The sequence below is a fragment of the Prionailurus bengalensis genome, chromosome A2, assembly GCF_016509475.1.
Source record: "Prionailurus bengalensis isolate Pbe53 chromosome A2, Fcat_Pben_1.1_paternal_pri, whole genome shotgun sequence".
In the NCBI taxonomy this organism is placed as follows: domain Eukaryota; kingdom Metazoa; phylum Chordata; class Mammalia; order Carnivora; family Felidae; genus Prionailurus; species Prionailurus bengalensis.
In genome coordinates, this window is record NC_057348.1 from 54,272,289 (window position 1) to 54,293,858 (window position 21,570).

At 40.4% G+C, this 21,570-nt stretch overlaps 1 protein-coding gene across 6 annotated transcripts in view; it reads right to left on the reverse strand.

Moving 5' to 3' along the window:
• Positions 1-398: 398 nt before the first annotated feature.
• The window catches only part of TMCC1 (transmembrane and coiled-coil domain family 1), a 248,172-nt gene continuing 227,000 nt past the window's right edge, over positions 399-21,570 (reverse strand). For 4 of the 6 annotated variants that reach the window (XM_043588198.1, XM_043588196.1, XM_043588199.1 and 1 more), the window contains 2 exons: positions 7,254-7,389; positions 399-4,399 (listed from right to left, as the gene is read on the reverse strand). In XM_043588198.1, the coding sequence (XP_043444133.1) occupies positions 4,085-4,399; positions 7,254-7,389 (451 nt within the window). In that variant the 3' untranslated portion in view covers positions 399-4,084. Of the gene's footprint in view, positions 4,400-7,253; positions 7,390-15,965; positions 15,984-21,570 lie in introns of all 6 variants that reach the window. The other 2 variants (XM_043588195.1, XM_043588197.1) reach the window with 1 other exon arrangement.

A 21,570-nucleotide genomic window follows, 5' to 3' on the forward strand; every position in this document is an offset into this window, starting at 1 on the left:
AGCTAATGTAACACTGTGTGTCAGCTATACACACAACTTTTTTTCAATTAAAAAAAAAAAAAAGAATGGACAGGAATTATTATACCTATTTGGTCATCACATGAATTTGAGGGAGGGCATACTGCCTCTAAAAAACTACCTCCAAATAACTAAAAGGCAATCTTACCTACCAGTTGAAAGGAACTGTGTCAAAGTGACAGTCTAAAATGTATGTAAAGTCCTGGGAGACAGTGACAGCCACCCAGCTATCAGTTATGGTCTCATAACGCATGTGTGCGTACACATAGCTTCTAACCCACAAACTGGTGGAAAGTTTTCAAACTGACAAACTTGTCAATGGAAACTGTAATAAATATGCAAAAATAAAGGCCAAAATAAACCCGAGTCCAACCACCTCGTTAATAGCTGAGGTCTTTATTTCAATTTGTATGTACAGTAAAAGTGCTGCTGAGAATATGCAGCAACCAGACAAAACATAAATGTAATTCTCTCTCAACAATTAGCAGCTTAAGATCTATCAACTACAGTGTTAACGTTCACGCGTTCACAAGTGTCATTTCTGTACTTTTCAAATCGTGCAAGTGAGTTTTTATTCTTACACACTTTGATAAAACACACAGTCTAGTAGTCAATCCTACTGAGGGTATCACCTAGCATACACAACACACAGACAGAAATGTTAACTCTTAGAGCCACATTCAAAATCCCCAGTTTCATTTGGGGGTGGGAACCATAATTTTGCCTGTGTCAATTTGCTGATTATAATATTTGGTTTTGTTTTGGATGCATATTTTCCAAAGCTGAAAGGCAACTCCTTGCTGGAGCTCACTTGGAATTCAGCATTTCATCTGACTGTATCTCAAAGGAATAGGAAGTCAGAAACAAAACCAAATGCAGTGAAGACCACATAAAAATATGCTCATTATTAGGGCATGGCTAGCAAGGAAGGCTTGATCGCAGTGTTCTTCTTGGTTATCAGATTTTCAACTCAACTGGGTGAAGGGGTACAGGGAAGAAAGAAGACCCGGTCAATGAAGTGTAAAATTTAACCTACTTTTGCTTCTTAAGGAGCCTGTGGAGTAGAAAGCCTTCCTTGCTAGGATGCACGGAGTATATACCAAGGAACTGAAATTGGAGCAGACAGAAGTGCCCTTCAATTGAACCATAAAAAAGGAAAAATGTTAGTTATTCTACAGGCTGAACAGAGTCACCCAGGCTACCACAGCCAGCCTCAAGCACCAGCACTAACAAGTAATCCAGGAATGCTTCATTTCAAAGGGAATGCGTGTAGTCTTTAAAAGAGAAGAAGTGTTAAAGCAAGGGGAAATTTCCACTCACAGAACAATTGTTAAACAACCATTGGAGTGAGGTTATAGAAGGGCTCGGAATAGATGAGAATCCGGGAACAGCCACAGTGCAAAGAAACACAAAGGCAACAGGTGTGGGCAGCGGGAAGTGGGGGAAGGCATGAAAACAGATGCATGGTTACAAATAGCATTAAATGCAGCTAACTGTTGGGCCTGGTGAAGAAATCAAGGGACAACACAGCTAGAAAGCTGTTACTGTGCCTGACCTAGCCTGTAGCTCCTTCCTAAGACAGTTTGAGAGGATTGTGGGCAGTTAGCACAGGCCTGCTTGGCTGGGAGCTCAGGGGTCTGTCCACAGGCAAAAACCTTCCTTTGATAGAAACTGTCCCAACACAAATGGGAGCAGTATCAATCCATCTATCACAGTGTCTTCCAGTGCCCACAAAAAACTTAGTAGCCTCTACACAGTTTAGGGGACTCAAAGGTTCTTACAAAAACTGGAGGATTGTGGCTAAAGCCTCTTTTCGATAGCTTTGTGGGGCTCTCTTCCCTACTCTGAGTGATAAGCTAAAGCAGAAAGTTAGCAGAAACTATGCTAGTTCGACAAGGTCATGGTGTCTTTTGGCACTCCTGCCTGAAGTCACTGCAATATTTTTAGGCAAAGTTAACATTTAAAATACATAGGCATGGGAACAATTTGTTTTTGGCCTGAACATGAATTGGTTCCAATTATTTTTTAATAGAAAAATCATCCCTGTGGTCCCTGCTCTGGGCACTAATTTTGAGAGGTCAACAGAGCTAACAGGTTGTACTACAATCATCTGGGGATGGAGTGAAGATTGGGGTACCTGAGTTAAAATATCAAAATGGTTATGGAAACAACATGCTGACTCTGAGAAGGCCAGCCTGCCAAAGCCACAGGAGGCTGGAGCTGTCATGTAAACCATCCTCTCAGACAGAGAAGGCAATGCTAATCTAGTTCCAAAAGAATTTCCTCGTATGGGAAGAATAGGCAAAGCATGCTTTGCTACTCTTTTCAGGGCATATTATGTGCCCCTTGCTCATCACTTGGTTGCACAGAACTGAGGCCAAGAGGGAACAGCATTTGCGATTCAATACTATGAAGAGATTAACCAAGCTTTCCAGATATGTTCTAAAGGCCCAGTCCCATCCTGGTGGAACTGGTTATAGCATGGGGAAGAAGGCTCAGTTCTTTCTTCTAAATTGTCTATAAAAGTCCACTGAGCACAAGTACGTTAGTAAGTCAGTCTAGAGGACTAGGAAGCTGACAACATTTTACACCACAAACTTGGGTCCTTCAAACCTGACAGATCCTTTTCTGTTCTTTAGGGAGAATCACCTTCAGTTGATTCTCTCAGGCAGACAGAATAAAGCTTTGAAATTAAGGATGCTGGGGCCAAAATGCAGACAGAAGGTTCCACATCACTTTGGTTTCAGTAATTAGGGGGTGTTAAGAATAAATTAAGGAAACACGAGGAATTACGTATGACTCTCATAATATAGTCTCGATTTTTCCTAAAGATAACCCCAGCCCAAAGTCACTGGGTGAACATTTTCTTGGGGCAAAAAAATCTCTACCCTATCATGCTGGTTTGTGGAAACAGCCTCCTCCTCTCCCTGCACACCCTTTTCCTCTCCAACCAAGCCAAACCCATGAAGTGGTGGGGTGGGGGTGGCAGGACACCAAAAAGCAGCAGCCAGAGGAGGAAGTCTAAGCTGCATCTCAAATCAAGGGCATAGAGGGGAGCATTTATAGCAAGTCTTCCTTTACTCAAACTGTTTCAAGACAAGAGGGAGCAGCACACTTAAATATCCACACATTTCTTCATTTAAAAACATCACTTCTTTATTTCAAAGGAAAAATAAAAGACCCTCCCAACCCTTTCCAAAAAAACCCAATAATAATAATAACAATAATAAAAAATCCTATTAGAAACCATAAGGAAGCACTGAGAGTTTGAGTATTACATTCTTCAAGTATGCTGTTCGGATTTTTTTTTTAAAGTTGGTGACTATACACATATTTAAAAAAACCTTAAAAGTGCGGCCAAGGGATTTTGCTTAAAATTAAGTATTTAGAGGGCTACTTCAAAATACTGTAGTAGGGCTTTGCAGTGATCCTTTGGGGCATGATGCTCTCACTTTTGTATCCTAGTAAAGGTTAAGGGACCAGGTTCAAAAGTGATCATACTTCCAGGGTTAGCATGAGTGGCCAACTTGGGTGAGAAAGCCAGGGAGAGATCCATGTGTTCATCCACGGACAAGGACAATCCACCCTGAATCCAAAAATTCAGACATGGAATGTGGTAGGATTTCACAGTAAAGTTAGTCTGGGAGGGGGAGAGGTGGTGAGCCCAGACGAGGCAGGGTGTTAGGTTTAACTGGTTTCCCTAATCAGGTTTTTGCATCTTTTTAGTGGGTTTTAGTGCAGTCCTTCAAGCCACAATTTAGAATGCCCTTCAGTGTGCTCCAGATTGTTGGTTCATATTAAAGGACTGTTTAAGATTTGCATCCCAAGGAAAATCATGCTACATAAAAATGATCCAAGATTTTTGCCCAAAAAACTTCTTGGATAAAATCTAAAAAATACTATTGCAATTGCGTCTCTTGAAGAAAAAAACATTATTCTAAATGTAAACAGATTCACTCAACTCTTTTGTTGTTGTAGAAAACTTCAGAGTAGGTAAGTTGCTGTCTAATTCTTCGCTGCATGCACTCGCCAGAGGGTAGGGGAGCACTGCCTTCTTGTGCCAGCATCATCTGGGGGAAGAAAAGAACCGTTCCACATAGCTGAAGAGGGCATCCCAGTGCTTCCAGAGAAAGGCAATGAAAACCACAAGGAATAAAGTGCTGAACGTCCTGTTGCGAGTCTTCATGAGAGGAACCACGCAGTTGGCTACCGTGGAGACAAAGACCAAAAGGACCGCCATGACTGCCAGAAGGATATTGATGAGTTTACCCAGAAGGTTCCGGGCAGTGGCATTCTCCAGCCCTTCCAGCTGTACCACCTGCTGCTGCTGCTGCTGCAGCTCCATCTTGGAGATGCGGGTCTGGCATGCCTCCAGGGCCTCCTGTGGGCCAGAACAGGGAATAGTTAAGCCTTCTGCTCATACGTACTCTGAGTAGCTGACATGCCCTTTGAGCAAGCCAGATGCTTCTTGAGCTATGCCGGTGATTTTAAATATGTAAGTCATTATTCAAGCAACTCTTATTCACCTGAACTGCTCTCCATTGCATTCTTTGTGGGATGGCTCACAGGAAGTAGTAGCCACACTTAGATTTGGTTTTAAACATTAAAAAAAATTTTTTTTTAATATTTATTTTTGAGACACACACACACACACACACACACACACACACACACACACACACACAGAGTGCTAGTGGGGGAGGATCAGAGAGAGAGGGAGACACAGAATCTGAAGCAGGTTCCAGGCTCTGAGCTGTCAAGAGAGCCCGATGTGGGGTTCGAATTCACAAACCATGAGATCATGACCAAAGCCGAAGTTGGATGCTTAACTGACTGAGCCACCTGGGTGTCCCTGGTCTTAAACATTAAAAAAAAAAATTTTTTTAAATGTCTATTTACTTTTGAGAGAGACAGAGACAGAATGCGAGTGGGTTAGGGGCAGAGAGAGAGGGAGACACAAATCTGAAGCAGGATTCAGGCTCTGAGCTGTCAGCACAGAGCCCAAATGCGGGGCTCAAACTCACGAGCTGTGAGATCATGACCTGAGCTAAAGTTGGCTGCTCAACCAGCTGAGCCACCCAGGTGCCCTAGTCTTAAACATTTTAATGACAAGACTTCAAATATACAATTGGCGCTTTTTTTTCCATTTAAAAATCACAAATTTAAGTTGCATAGTTGTGCCACATAAAACATTTCAAATAGGATACATAGTTCCTCTTGATACTTTCCTCAAATCCAGGTCCTAGTCTTAAAGTAACACTGTCAATTTAATGTGTTCATCCTTTCACTTATGTTTAAATGCATACGTATTTAAGCCTAGGGAAACGTATGGAATTATTTTTTGACTTTCTATCTTAATATAAATAGTATCACAGCATGGCAACTAATTCATAACTTGTTCTTTTACTCAACAGTGTGGGTCCTGGTGATCCTTTCCCTGTCAATGTGTAGAGATGTACCTCATTCTTTTTAACTGCTATGTAGCATTTTACAGTAGGGTAGGTATTTCATAGTTTATTCAGCCAGTTCCCAACTGGAGAGATTTAGGTTATTTCCAACTTTTCTACCATAACAACTATAATGTGAACATCCTCTGAACATCCTTGTACACACTATCTGGTGTTTTCCAAGTTAAGCAAACCACAGACATCAGTGTAAAGGGCACTCTGATCCATTTCCCTAAAAAGAGTACACTTCCCCCCTTTTAGGTTGATCTCTTTAAAAGAGGGCACTATGCTCAAGCAGTAGACCAAATATCTTAAGTAAAAGGTTCCTTTCAAGCATGAGTTTATATGAAATTTACCCACAACGTTCAGAGGACAGAACCTATCTCCTTAGCTAAGGTCAGGTATCCTGTAAAGTTCAGTAATGGTGGGAGCCCGAGGTTTTTCTGGTCTTGGTTTCAGTGCGTCCTGGTTTCCCAGGACTTGAGGTGAAGGCTAGGCAACTTCAGGCTGAAGCAAGCTAGTGAATGGACAGTCAATGAATACTACCCAGCCCAGAATGATCATGGGAAAAAAACTAAAACATGAACAGAATTCTGAAGTCTGGAGAAGTGGCAGCTGGGCAAATGATCTAGACATTCTCTTGATTCGTTTGGGCTGTAAAAAAGATTCCTGGACCACTTCCCTTCTCTAAGACTAGCTTATTTCAAGATGCTTTCATATGAAATCAGCAACTGTTCCCCTAGAAATACCTCCCAAGATAAGAAAAAGTTACATATTCTATTTCTTCACAGCATACACTAGAGGGCTAGTAACCTTAAACATTACTGCCTCATGTGTTATTGTCACAAACTGCTTGGCAATGTGCCTGTAAAAGGCTTGGGTTTGGCAACTAGGACAAAAGCCCTTTTTATAGAAGAAGACAGACAAGATGGCCATGAATCTTGTCAGACCAGCTCCTGAAGCAGGAGCCAACAGATGTAATAATGCATGTAATCTTCTATATACTGAGACCTCAGAACATTTCCTAAGAACTCAAGCAAGCATACCACCCCTAAATGGTATAGACTTTTGAGAGATGTACCTCATTTCAAGAATAGGTAAATTACAGTTAATATAACCTCCTCCTGATATTCTATGTTCTGCATCTTTTTTCCTGAACTTTTCAAATACTATGGTAAAATACACCTAACATTAAATTTATCATTTAATTTTAACCATTTTAAAGTGTACAATTCAGGGTCATTTAGTAAATTGATAATGTTGTACAACCATCACTACTATCAGATTCTAGAACATTTTCATCACCCCCAAAAGAAATCCCCTATCCCTGTTATTCCCTTCCCCACTCCCTGTAGCCCCTGTCAACCACTGATCTACTTTCTGTCTCCATAGCCTACTCTGGACATTTCATGTAAATGGAATCACGTAATATGTGGCCTTTTGTGACTGGCTTTTTTTCCCACTGAACTTAATGTTTTCTACATTTATCCATCAGTATTTCATTCCTTTTTCTTCTTCTTCTTCTTCTTCTTCTTTTTTTTTTTTTTTTATTGTGGTAAAAGACATAGAACATAAAATCTACCACCTTAACCATTTTTAAGGGTACAGCTGAATGGTAGTAAATCCATTCATAATGTCATGCTGCCATCACCACCATCCACCTCCATAGCTCTTTTCATCTATACTCATTACACAAGCACCCCTCATTTCCTTCAATCCCAGCCCCTGCCAACCACCATTCTACTTTTTGTTAGTCTTATGCTTTTACATGTGATCCTTCATGCTAACCTGGATGTCCCGGGCCCGTTCATAGGACTGATATGCGATTTTCTCTTCCATGCTGGCCAATTCCTGCTTCAAGTTTAAGATTTCATTCTGGTGGAGCTCTGTTAGGTCATTTAGTTGTTCTTCTAATCGTTCACATCTAAGAATGGGGGAAAAGTTAGAATTTTATGCATTCTGTATTTTTCCTGGTATTACTCTCACATCCCATCCCCCAAATCCTTTCTGCAAAGGAAGAAAACAAAAGCACAGAAAAATTAAGTCAGTGGCCTGGGCTAACAAGGCATGCTAGTGGGTTCAGTTCTCAGTCCCTGGAATGGACAGCTTGTCACAAGGCCATATCATAGCAGCAACATGGTTTTTCCACAATCTTCTCAACACACAGTATTTGCAGCGATGCCAGCAGCCCTGGTTAGCTTTGAGCATATTCATAATAAATGAGGCAGTTCTTACTCTGCTCTGAGCAGCAGAGGGGAGAGGCAAAAAATAGAGGACAATTAAGCAGGTCTCATCACAAGATAAACAGCACATAAATGGAAAATGACCTTCTAGCAGTCACCAGTAGCTTATTCTGATACTGGGTAAGTCACTCACCTGGATATTCATGATTCAGGACCTATCATCCCCATGGCCAAGCACAGCGTCTAGGTCATCTTAGTCAACAAATACTTACTGAGAGTCTGATGTGTACCAGGTATACTGTGGTAAGCAACACAGAATGCCTACCTTCAGTAATTTACATGCTAAGGTGTGTGGTGGGGGAGGGAGGTGAGGCAGAAAAAACAAGACAATTGCAGGTATGGGTAAGTAAAATGTAGTCAGTAGGGGTATACAACAGAGTGCCTGATGGTAGGTTAAGCTGGAATGTCAGAGAAGAACTCTTTCTTGCTCGGCACTCTCCAGCAATGAGAGCTGAAACTTGAATGACGATATGAATGGACTTATAAAGATGTGGGGGGAGGAGTATCTCAAAGCAGAAGGAATAGTAGGTATCAAGTTCTCAAGATGGGAACTGGCTTGGCAGGTTTGGGGGACACAAAGCAGGCCTGTGTGGCTACAGCTGAGAAAAAAACAGAATGGAGGGAGATGAGGTTCCTTGGGAACAGGTCCTTTTCTTCATCTTGTATCTCTAGCACTTAGGACTACCTATGAGAAGGTTATTTATATAAAGATGGAACCTGGGCTGGGCACCTAAGGACCAGTAGGATTGAAACATGTTTAAAGGACAAGATCAAAGATTTTAGGTGGAAAAAGAACATGGGTAAAGGGCAGGAGGTAGAAATGTACAGGATAATTGGAATGATGGATCTATGTTGGAGAGAAAAGGGAAATCTGGCCGTAAAAGGTAGGCATGGGAGTTGGAATTCTGGAACAGATAGTAAATGGGCCCAAAGCAGACTGCTGATTGGGGAAGGGTGACATGAACACAGTGTTTTAAGAAAATGGGTTATGTAGAGGTGAAGAGGACAGACTGGGGTAGGTTGTGTCTGAAAATCCCAGGAACCAAACAAAGAGCTACGTAGGTAGAAGGACAGTTGAAAACTAACCATTAAAAAAGACTTGAAAGGTAACAAGAAATACATTCTAGGTTATGGTGAATAAAATGTAAGCTTCTCTGATAGGCAGAGGGCTCAGCCCAACAGAATACACTACCCCTGAATGCTACTTGGGCAAGCACACACCCAACATTAGCATAGAAGCCTCAGAGGGCTTTGTATTAAAAAAATAAAAATGCCCGAACTCAGACACTTAAAACTACCTTGCCCTTTCCTTATTTTTAACCCCATATATATAGTACACAAACTTTTAAGGAATACACAGAAGTTTTCAGTTTAAGGTAACTCATGTTGCAGCATCACTGATATTCTCCCTTCCAATAATCTGTATCATACATAATTACATCCTAAACTCCATTCTTTTTCTAAGAAATGAGAATTTTTTTAAAAAAAGGCACAGCCAACACTTTTTATTACTTATTTTTTAATTTATTAGTTTTTCCCCTTTTTTACTTTTTTTCACCCTTTATTACTTATTATTTTATTACCCTTTTTATTCAGTATTACTGAATCCTACTGAGTTCTCCTTTACCTTGGATAGGCATTTGTATTGCTTGCTTTCACACCAAAATTCTGTTACTAATGTGATGGGACAGATCAGAAAGTGTTTCCAACCTTTACCTGTAACTAGGGCCAACATTCTCTGTGACTGCCTTTTCACTTCATCTGCTGCCCAAGACATGTTTTCAGAAACAGGCACCACCTCCAGAACTGATTTTCTACCATATTTTAAGTCCACCAAGTGCCATAAGATTACGTTGATATACTATTGCCTTTACAGGCTCATCTTATCTTAGCTCACTGCTCTGTAGTGTTTTAGTGTTTGATTATTTCATCGTTCTCTCTCCTCACCAGAGATGGGAAAGAGACTTTATAAAAGGAGTGCTCCAGGGGCGTCTGGGTGGCTCAATCGGTTAAGCGTCCAACTTTGGCTCAGGTCATGATCTCACAGTTCATGGGTTCAGGCCCTGCCATTAGGCTCTGTGCTGACAGCTCAGAACCTAGAGCCTGCTTTGGAATCTGTGTCTCTCTCTCTCTGCCCCTCCCCTGCTTGCACTCTCTCTCTCTCAAAAATGAATGTAAACAAACAAAAAAAGGACTGCTGCAAAGTTACCAGTCCTTTGAGATTTAAGGGAAGGGCTGGGCCTAGCAGCAAATAACCCTCCTAAGCCAAAGAATGATGTTGGGTGGCAGGGAGGGGAGCATGGCCGTGGTGGCAACAAGTCTGCTGATAAAAACAGACAGACCCATGTGACATCTTTTGGCATGTGTTTCGTAATTGTATAGTTCTTTAGGCCTTTCAGGAATGTTGGAGAATCTTATTTGATATTAAACATGGCTCACACATACCATTAAAACAGAATAAAAAGTAACAGCAGCAGCTGCCATTTATTCAGTGCCTACTATATAATCCAAATTCATTTGTAAAACCCAAGAAGGCAGTAGGTATTATCTTCACTTTACAGATAAGGAAACAAAGCTCAGAGAGGTAAAGTGACTTGCCTAAGGGAATACAGAAATTAAGTAGGGAGCAAAGATTCGAATCCATGTTCTTTGATTTTAAACCCAAGTTCTTAACCTTTTACACTGTGATGCCACTTCGAAATGACTCAAGAAGCCCAGATGAGCTAAACTCCCTTTGTAGGTAAGAAATCTGAGTCAGGTCTATAGCTGATCCAAATTACATTGCCATACAGGAGCTAGACTCAGCTACAATGACATGATTGTTTGGAGCCTGATGTCAAGGTGGAGTCAATGGAAGGAGGAGTGTAATAAAAACGCTATAAACCCAGAGTCAAAAAGAGAATAACAACAAATGCTGGGAAGGATGTAGAGAAATCTGAACTCTCACAGAGCTGGTGGGAATGTAAATGGTGCATCAGCTTTGGAAAACAGTTTGGCAGTTCCTTAAAAAGTTAAACACAGAATTACCATAAGACCCAGCAATTCCACTCCAGGTATACACTGAAGAGAGATGAAAACCTATTTCTACCTTCTTAGGTATACACAAACATTCACAACAACATTATTCTTCATGGCCAAAAAGTAGAAAGAACAAAATGTCCATCAACAGATGAATGGATAAAATGTGGTGTAACACACAATGGAGTATTATTTGGAAATAAAAATTAAGTAATGACACATGCTACAATATGGATGAGTCTTGAAAACATTATTCTAAGTCAAAGATGCCAGTTATAATAAACACTGGGGAAAAGTGATTACAGGTATGACAGCCAGGAAAACTTGGGTTTGAGTCTTAGGTCTGCATCTCATAAGCTATATGGTCCTAGTTAGGTTAGCTCACTTTTCTGAGCAAGTTCCTTCACCTATAAAATGATGGTAATAATCTTAATCTTTTATACTCATTTGAGCATGGAGAGGTCATTAAAAAATGTCCAGTTGTCTCCTTTCTGTCTTCACAGTTTTACCAAGGAATATAATGGCCTTTCTGAAAATGATTCTACTTATTTTTTTAATGTTTATTTACTTATTTTGGGAGAGAGAGAGAGAGAGTAAGCAAGCAGGGCAGGGGCACAGAGAGAGGAAGAGAGAGACAATCCCAAGCAGGCTCTGCGCAGTCAGTGTGGAGCTCAATGCGGGGCTTGAATCCATGAACCATGAGATTATGACCTGGGCTGAAATCAAAAGTCTGATGCCTAACCAACTGAGCCACCCAGGCATCCCTGAAAATGTTTCTATTTATTAAAGAAGGCATCACTTGAAAGCATGCTCCCTGAAAGGAATTCATGCATAATTTGAAAACCTTTTTAGCCAGCCAAATATTTCCTGTGGTGACTGATTCATGGCCTTAATCTCATTTTAGGCTCATTGCAGTCCACATCAATAAATATCTCACACTCAATTTTACATGTCTCTAAGATTATCACTATTTCATGTACCTCCCTACCCCTCTAGAGTTGTTGAAAGATAAAAATAGGTTACCTTACTAGAAAGAATCTTAAACTCTGGGGGTTAGAAAAGATCTTAGAAATCTAGTTAAATCTTTCAATTGAGGAATTATTTCTATAACATCCCTGACAAGCAATCTCTCCTTGAATACCTCCAGTAGCCGGGTTTCATTTATCTTAAGGCATTTTTTCCCATTAGAGAAGTTCTTTTTAAAACTGAGCTAAAACCCCTAGCTACTTGTAATTCTCACCCCACAGTCTTTAGAGTCGCAAAAAGCAAGCTACTCCCATACCTGTATTACCCCTGATACCTCCATTCAGCAAGAGGAAATAGTTCCCGATATATTTGTATAGAACAAATCCCTGGTAAAGTCTTGACTGCTCTTGTATCTGTCAGTATTATTTGGTGGTGGGGTGGCGGGGGGGGGGGGGAGGTGGTGTAAAAAAGGGCTAGTTTAATCAAATACAAGGAAGAGGCTAAACAGGGCAAGGAAAGTAGGGGCATCACACGAAAGCACAAGTCCCTCGTCAGTATTGTGGTTTTTTTTTTTTAATTTTTTTAATGTTTATTTATTTTTGAGAGAGAGAGAGAGACAGAGTGTGAAGGGGGAAAGGTCAGAGAGAGAGGGAGACACAGAATTTGAAGCAGGCTCCAGACTCTGAGCTGTCAGCACAGAGCCTGACGTGGGGCTCAAACTCATAAATGGTAAGATCAAACCTGAGCTGAAGTCAGATGCCTAACCCAATGAGCCACTCAGGCGCCCCAAGTATCATTTTTAATTCATTCCGCTGACAGTGTTTTCTGTCAGTGCTCTTTCTTTCCACATGCTATTTGTAAAGATATGCTTGTCTTCTACTATCTTAATTCTGGGTGAAGATACAGTGGCCAAGACAGGGCAAGGACAAGCCAGAGCTCACAGACTGCTGCTAGAGAATATCCCAGCCCCAAACCTGGGGACTGTCCTTGCTAGGGCAACATACACTTTTTTGTACAATATAAAAGGTCAGGTGAGAAGATGAGGTAAGAATCATGAGAGCCTTCCGGCTCCTGTGAACAGTCGGCGGTAGGAAGGCCACGTTGGTGGATGAAGGTTTAAGTTAGCCTATTCAGTCATTTCATCTACTGTTCAGGAGCCCCATATCTACACACCTAGTTGAAAAGCAAAATGCATTCACATTTATGTTTTATTTATCCTAATGTTTCTGGGAGCACCCATCATTTTTGTTTCAATATATGAAATTTATTGTCAAATTGGTTTCCATACAACACCCAGTGCTCATCCCAAAAGGTGCCCTCCTCAATACCCATCACCCACCCTCCCCTCCCTCCCACCCCCCCATCAACCCTCAGTTTGTTCTCAGTTTTTAAGAGTCTCTTATGCTTTAACTCTCTCTCACTCTAACCTCTTTTTTTTTTTTTTCTTCCTACCCCTCCCCCATGGGTTTCTGTTAAGTTTCTCAGGATCCACATAAGAGTGAAAACATATGGTATCTGTCTTTCTCTGTATGGCTTATTTCACTTAGCATAACACTCTCCAGTTCCATCCACGTTGCTACAAAGGGCCATATTTCATTCTTTCTCATTGCCACGTAGTACTCCATTGTGTATATAAACCACAATTTCTTTACCTATTCATCAGTTGATGGACATTTAGGCTCTTTCCGTAATTTGGCTATTGTTGAGAGTGCTGCTATGAACATTGGGGTACAAGTGCCCCTATGCATCAGTACTCCTGTATCCCTTGGGTAAATTCCTAGCAGTGGGAGCACCCATCATTGATTGAAGGGGACAAAGATAAACAGAAATTTGCCAAGTGGCAAGTGACAGGCAGATTAGGGTACAAAATGTTTCTTCCTTCAAAGTTTTAACACTTTTTTTAGCTTTTAAGTAATTTCTATACCCAATGTGGGGCTTGAACTCAACTCTGAGATCAAGAGTCGTGTGCTCCACAAACTGAGCCAGCCAGGCGCTCCAACACTCTTTAATATTCCTTTGAAATGCAACCCTTGCGTCCCACATTCTTTTCCAGAATTTTAGATCCAAATTGATGTAAGAAATTTAGATTTTTTAGTGTATGTATGTATATATATATATATATTTAAAGTCTGTACTTAAATTAGTACATGCTTTACTGACTTCTTTCACCCATTGAGGTCCTTCCGCCCTTGAAGCATATCCTTTAGTATTTCTTTCAGCAAAGGTTTCTGTGAATGGTAATCTTAGTCTACACATGTCTGAAAGTGTCTTAATTTCACTTTCTTAAAAAATAAATTAGGTGGACAGCATTCTAAGATCACAGTTATTCTTCCCTAGCACTTTGAAGGTATTGTTGCATTGTTTTCTGCCAGTATAAGTCTCTTATTTGTTTGGTCCATTTCACACTGAGTTTCTTTCATAAACTGGATTTCCTTGTGCCATATGCAACTTTTGTTTCAAAGTATTTTATGGAGTTCCCTCCTGCATGTATCTCTTTCAGGTTCCTCTTTGGGCTGTATGATTGATGGCTTGGGTTGTGATAAAATAGGTTTTGGATACTTTCACTTGTGAATAGCTAAGATGATTTATTAATAACACCTTAGGCTGCCCCTCACATTTTTATCTGTATGTAAGATAGAAATTCTGTAATTATATAACACTATATATAAATATGTAATACTGTATGTGAATCATAGAGTATATGCAAAAGTCCTTAGCACTTGTTCCCGACACTCTTTTTTAAAAAACATTTATTTCTTTATTTTGTGAGAGAGAGCCAGTGAGACAGCACCATTGGGGAAGGGGCAGAGAGAGAGGGAGGGAGAAAGAGAATCCTAAGCAGGCTCTGTGTTGTCAGCACAGAACCTGAGGTGGGATTCAATCCCACAAACTGTGAGATGATGACGTGAGCCGAAATCAGTAGTTGGATGCCAAACCAACTGAACTACCCAGGCGCCCCTACCAACACTCTTGAACATTATTATAAGCCAATGTTTATCATACAATAGTCACCAACATGTCAAAGGTTCTGGAAGCCATTTTCTGACTGGATTTGGTTCATCTCATATTATATCTGAAGGCTCTCTGTCTTCACTCCTCCCACTTTGTGCCCTCTTTGTACTTCTGTTTATATGCAATCTGTATGCAATTGTACCAGCTGATGGATCTGCTCAGACTGGGTTTTGGATTCAAACCCCGGCTCTGCAACTCACCAGTGTGGAAGAGGCAACCTACCTACTCCAAAGGGCAACTGTGAAGACTGAACAAGAGTTAGAGGTCAAATGTCCTACACAAAAAAGGAGCTCTGTGGGAAAGATCACAGATATACATTTGGTTTCATTTTTGTCTTATAATCCTCCCAGCTCCCTCCAACAATTCCTAGTGAGGAAGTTCAACAGGACTGCTTGTTGATTGCCATGCAGTCTCTCTCAAGTGCTCTGTGGCTCTACTGTTCAAGGCTTCCTATTTCTGATTTTTTTCTCTCCTCTAACCCTCCATTTCTTCATCTATCAACACATTCTCAACTTACATTTTTAGAAGTTTTCACTGTTCCAGGATATTCAGAGTTTTTCCTATGACATCACACAAAAGGGTTTCTGGGTACACATTCTGTCCTTTTCAAGAAGAAGAAGAGAGGCACACGCCTCTCTTATTTCATCATCAGGAGGGCCAGCACAGACATACAAATGGGTTCCTGCTATCTCCCTGACTCAAGTTTGCCAGATAACCAAGTCCATTCACTGGACTATTCCAAGCTTTCCTTTAAATTGATGAAACTGTCCTACCTATCTTTCTTTCAAGACATCTGTTTTGTACATGTGAGAGGGAAAGTATCTCAAGTAAGTTTCAACTGATCTTTGCAAATCCCTAAAAAGAGTCGAGTAGAAATGGTTAATCCTCACCATAACCTTGTAAAAAATAAAGTCCTTCAGAGATGGAACAATTTACTCACGGTTACATGAGAAATTAATAGCAAGATCTCCTCAAGCTGAGAGTCTTCCCAAGTATGAAAATATACTACTGTTCCCACAGACAGTACTTTATTAACAATTAGTTAAATAGCAAAGTAGCATTTGGGTAAGTAGAATGAGCTCCATGTCCCCACAGATGAAAACAGAACAACCAACAGGTTAGGAGACTTGCCAAGGTGACACAAAGCTGCAGAATTCAAGGGTGAAGCAAGACCCACAATGGGTCCACCTGAAACAGCTGCATTAATTCACCAACTAATAACTACTAGCAGTTGCTTCCCTCTTCAAGTCATAATAATTACCTGGAGAATGAGGACTTTCTGAAAGAACAGAAAAGTCACAGCTGTTATTATGTAGCTGAAATCCTATTTACACTTACAGTTTTTTCTAATTAAAATTTTTTCATGTTATTTATTTTTAATAAGAAACCTTTATTTATTTATTTATTTACTTATTTTTGAGAGAGAGAGCATGTGTGAGGAGTAGAGAGAGAGAATCCCACAAAATGCAGAAAGAGAGGGAGACAGAGTGTGGAGCCAGGAGTGGGACTCGAGCTCACCCGAAGGAGGTTCAAGCTCACCTGATGCAGGGCTGAAACTCACAAACTGTGAGATCATGACCTGAGCCAAAGTCAGATGCTTAACCGACACTGCCACCCAGGCCCCCCTCATGTTTGTTTATTTTTTGAGCAGGGGAGGGGCAGGGAGAGAGAGAGGGAAAGAGAGAATCCCAAGCAGGCTCTTCTCTGTTAGTGCAGAGCCCATGATGGGGTTTGATCCCACAAACCATGAGATCATGACCTGAGCGGAAATCAAGAGTTGGATGCTTAACTGACTAAGCCACCCAGGCACCCTGCACAATTTTTTTTTTTTTTAAAGTAGGCTCTATCCTCAACGTGGGGCTCAAACTCATGACCCTGAGATCATGAGTCACATGCTCTATTAAGCCAGCCAGGCGCCTTTACACTCACACAGTTGTGTTTGGGTTACCATAGTTAAGCACCTCCGATCTGCAGGAAACATCAGGGAGGAAACCAAGAAAGCCATAAACTCTGGGGCTTTTGTAAAATGCTATGAACAAAGAGGTTGGCAAGATGCCCTGGGTGTCTTGGAATGCAGGTCTCCCAGGTTGCTTCAGCACCTTGAAAGAACTTTAATGGGCCTGTCACTGCTAAAACACTTTTGCTGATTTGTTCACCCAGGTCATGGAAGTTTGTTCCTCAGCTTTTTTCACAACCTCACAACCCACAATTTGAAAGCACAAACCTGATCAGGCATAGCAATTTGCAGTCAAACATTTTTCAGTGCCATCAGTCATTTTTATGTGGCTTACATAACCTATATGTGAAATTATGGTCTGAAATCAGGCTAACACAAAGAGCCCAGTAAAGATGATGTGGTGTCATTTTGGGTGGAGGAGTGCAAGCAGGGGAGGAATTTAGGGTTCAGTCTACATCTAGTTAATCACTGTAAGCATCAAAACATCAAAACACTAGCACCAGTAATAACAATAACTACACACCTCCACCTCCCCATGCCTTTTTATGTGTGGCATCTGCCTCTGATTCATGAAGACATTTCTACCTTAATCCTTACCTCCTTTGTCCCTAGAAGGTACTTTAATTTGTAATTAAGGAATGGGAGACTGAGAAAGATGCAGTAACTTCCCCTTGTTAGGTTAGTGAGGTGTATTGAGAATCTGAACCACTCAGTTCATGCTTCCTCTTTTTAGAGTTTACTGTTGCCTTTTAAAAAACTTTTTGTTCCTATACGACTAATCAAATGCAAAATCTAAACAACAACAAAAGGAAGAAAACATCTATTACTACAGTTCCCACTACTCTCATTATTAATATTATAATCTCTTTTGCTTTACTTGCTAGTGTTTACTTCCTACCAAAATCCTAAAACAAGGAACTTGGATCTCTAGGGAATTCATAGAAAGAACACCTCTGTCCTTTAATTAAATATTAATATCAAAGACTGAGGTGGAGAGGGGAAGGGAAGGTAAACTGTGTACAGCCTTTTACAAATGTGATTTTTTAAAATCAAGAACTCTCTGTAAGGGATTTTAGCCTCTTGATATGACACCAGTTAGAGCTCTCTGAACATGAAAGGAGAGGCAATTCTTGATCCAAGTGTATGATTTTGACTGGCATGTGTTTTCCATGAGACTTCAGTTTAAACACAAAGAATGAGATTAATAATCTCATTTTGAGACTTTTTACTCAAAAGTTCTTCTGAAATCATGACTACAACTCAAAGAAAATTTCAATACGGTTTGAGTTCAACTATTAGCAAACAGAAAGCCTTAAGACTGTAAGATCTTTTTAAAATGTAGGTTATGTCATATTTTGGCAGATGAAATCCACTTCCCCCTGAAGTAAAATCTGCTCTATTTACAAAATATAAAAAAACACATGTAGATTGTGTTGTAGGTAAACAATAAATAATAATATATAAATTGATAAAGTATTTCAGCCATTGGATTAGTACACACAGTAGTCATCTTCTTAGATCAAAGATAACCTGGTGCTCTTTTGGGTCAAATTCCTGATGAATGAGGAACTGGATGAGTGTCAGGCTGGGAATGCTTCACCTAGTGCATCACTCTTTGGGTGTGGCTCAAAAGTTCAGAGCCATCTCTGAGAGCTAGTGGTGCTTCTCTAGTTGGGCAACAGGTCACTAGGACAGGATGGCTGAAAATCTTGTAGAGCAGGTATTAAGAGAAACAGGAAGAACGAGGTCCCGGTGCTAACACCAACAGGGACCTGAGGTAGCTGCTGCCAGTGTTTGACCAGAAAAGAGACACATAGGTAGGGTAAGGGTATGACCTGTAGTGGCAACTTGAATACATTCGTGGCTGAATTAGGGAAAGTAGATGTCTTGTCCTTACTTTTTGTTACCTCATTTGTGTTGAAGCTTGAAAAGAGGGTAGGGAACACTGAACTAGTCTTTAGTTGGAAAGTAAAAAGCATAGAATTAGTCCCCCAAACTTTCAGGGTAGGCAGTGCATTATCTTAAAGACAAGAAACAGCAGATGCCTAAAGCATATAGGGAATAAATATAAAAGCTGGTGGGGCGGGGGCGGAGGTGGGTTTCTAGGCAATTTGGAAACTTGGTAATGACAGCTTTCCAACATCCTGGCACACCACAGACTATACTAGGTGCTTCCACATACATTATCTCCTTTAATAATCTCAACAACCATGTACAATAGATATCATTACCTTGTTTTTATAGAGAAAACTAAGTCTCAGATGAGTTACATACTGTCACACAGCTAACTAGTGTCAGAACTGGCAAGTGAATTCAGGCTTGTCCAACCTCAATTAATTACTGAAGTAAAATAATTTTTCCCTCCCTCTCTTCCTCTCTCCTTCCCTCCTATTCTTCCTCTATGACCTCTTCAGTGGCTAAACTGGGAAGAGCAGCACGTCTGTAAATCTCTTTTATGGAAGGTCTTATTCTTCATAAGGACATATTTTAATTGGGCTTTTTTTCTTTATAATAGCTAATTTGATCCAACATTCTCAGTTTCAATTTCAACTTACTGTTCAAACCTAGTCTACATATACTCTGGAGACTCTCAGATCAATTTACAGTTGATATTGAGCTAACACCTGGAATAATGGAGCTAAAATCGGTGTCTCTGGTCGTATCTTTCTCATGTCTAGTGATGGTAAAATGAAATTATATTTAACTGACCATTTGTTTAGTTAAAACTCCAATGGCCTGTGCTAATTGGGTTAGCCTAGCTACCCATGGTTCCACTGCATGTGATGACTGCTCACGGCGACTGCCTTCTTCTGTATTTTTGCTCTTATGATTCAGGGCAATTTAAAATATCCCTGGGCTTAATACAAAGAGTCTAAGAAGCCAGTTTCCAAAGGACAGTAATCCTCTTAAAATAGAAGCTTTCAAAATGGTATTACTGCTTGTGAACACGAGAAGGGTTTTTAGCCTGCCCTACATGACACTGCCATATACTGGCAGTAGCTGAGTAGGGTTGCAGGCCAGATCTCCTAAGGAAAAAACTACAAAAGGAACCTGTAAAACTGTCAATGAATGGTTTCCTGGTTCTCCCCTATTTTCAATGCATTTTGCCACGGATCAACTTTTTCCTATGGTGGCTTATTAATATATTACATCCACCAGGGGAACAGAGCTAGTCTTCCAGTTTTTAGCAGAGTAAAATATACGTTAAGCCATTTTAATGTGTGACCCGGCAAAAGTCACTTTATCTTTCTGGGTCTCAGTGTAGTCATGTATAAAATGAGATTAAACTAGATATCTAAGGGCCCCTTCTATTTCTGAAGTACTACATGAACCCAGGTTCCACTAACAAACCTGTGATAATACTTTAATGGGATGCACAGGCTATGTGGACAAGAAGAATCTGAAGTTAGTGTAATTCCATCACCAAAAAAAATGTCTAAACCTTGTATCCTACTTTCCCAAAATATATGCTCTCACTCATATCTGAGAGCCCAATGCAAAGCTCAAAGACTAAACACCTAATTCCTGATCAAAGGTTGATGCGGAGTTCATATCTAAGCTTTGTTACAGTAGCTTCCTGGGCTGAGTGCATGTGGGTGCTGAAGACATAGTCAGCATGGCATAGTTATGTGGGTGAAAAGAGAGAGACTGTACTCCACAGGCGTTTGAATGTTTTTGATTATTTCACAGTAAGTAGATGGCCTTGGGTAAAAATCTCAACTTGGCGCTATTCACAGGTAGAGAGCAATGGGAAGCAATTAAGTGAGTGACAATACTGAGAAGGGACTCTGCAAAGGAGGAAATAAGGATGGAAGTGAAAGTTTCCTTAGGCAGGTTTCCCCTATTATCTACACTGCTGTAGAAAACTTTGAAGAGCTTTTGTATTCACAGAATTTTATAAAATGTGTTAGAAACAGTGACTCAGCTTTTAGTGAAACACACACTTTGACCTGGAAAAGGCGCCCCATACCCGATGCAGTCAATGCTTCCTAGAGCTAGACTATAGGCTAGTCTTTTAATCATATAGGATTCAGGGTGAGCTTGGGGAAAAAAAGAAATTGTCCTGGAATGAAAACAAGCACTGGCTTTGGAGTCAAGTAAAACTGGGCATGATTCCTGGCTTTACCACTTAGTGAGTAACCTTTTGGCAAAATTTAAAACTCCACTGGGCCTCACTTTCCTCATCTATAAAATGAGGATAATACAACGCACCTGAAGGGCTATTGTGAAGATTAGCAAATATATATAAACCATCTGCCATTATGTACACCATAGGAATTCAGTAAATGCCGTCAGTGACAGTGTATTCCTCCTCATTTAAGTAACAAGCAACAACTGTACAAGGCCTCCCTCCTGTCAACTCATATATGAATAAAATAAAATATAGAAAATAAACAGAAATGCATCTAGTGCAGCCATGTACACTTTAACTGGTCACAGAAGAGTCCCTTGGGGGGGCAGGGAGGAAGAGTCCCTTACGTCCATCCCTAGATAGCCTACTTCCTTCCTAGATAAAAAGCCAAACCTACATACAACAGAGCTGAAGTAGAAATTAGTAAAGACAGGCTGTTGCAGGCAGCTCAGTAATAATGTAGAGATACGGAAAGGAAAAAAAAAATTTTTTTTATAAGAAGTAGACGAAAGAACTTTAAAGAGCAAGCTGTCTAGGACTACTTACTGCAGAGGCACATAACCCTACCACTCTCACTGACCTGAGAGTATCACAGAGCTAGAACACTACTGTTCTAGCTATTTCCAATCAAGTTAAGGTTCGGTGTGTTATTCTGTTAAAAGAAGGTAGAAAAATTCTCCCCAAATGCTTAAAACATGAAAAGTTTTGATGCTTAAGAATAAGCTTCAATGTGTGGGGAAAATTGACCTACCAGAAATAGTTCAAAGATCAACAAAA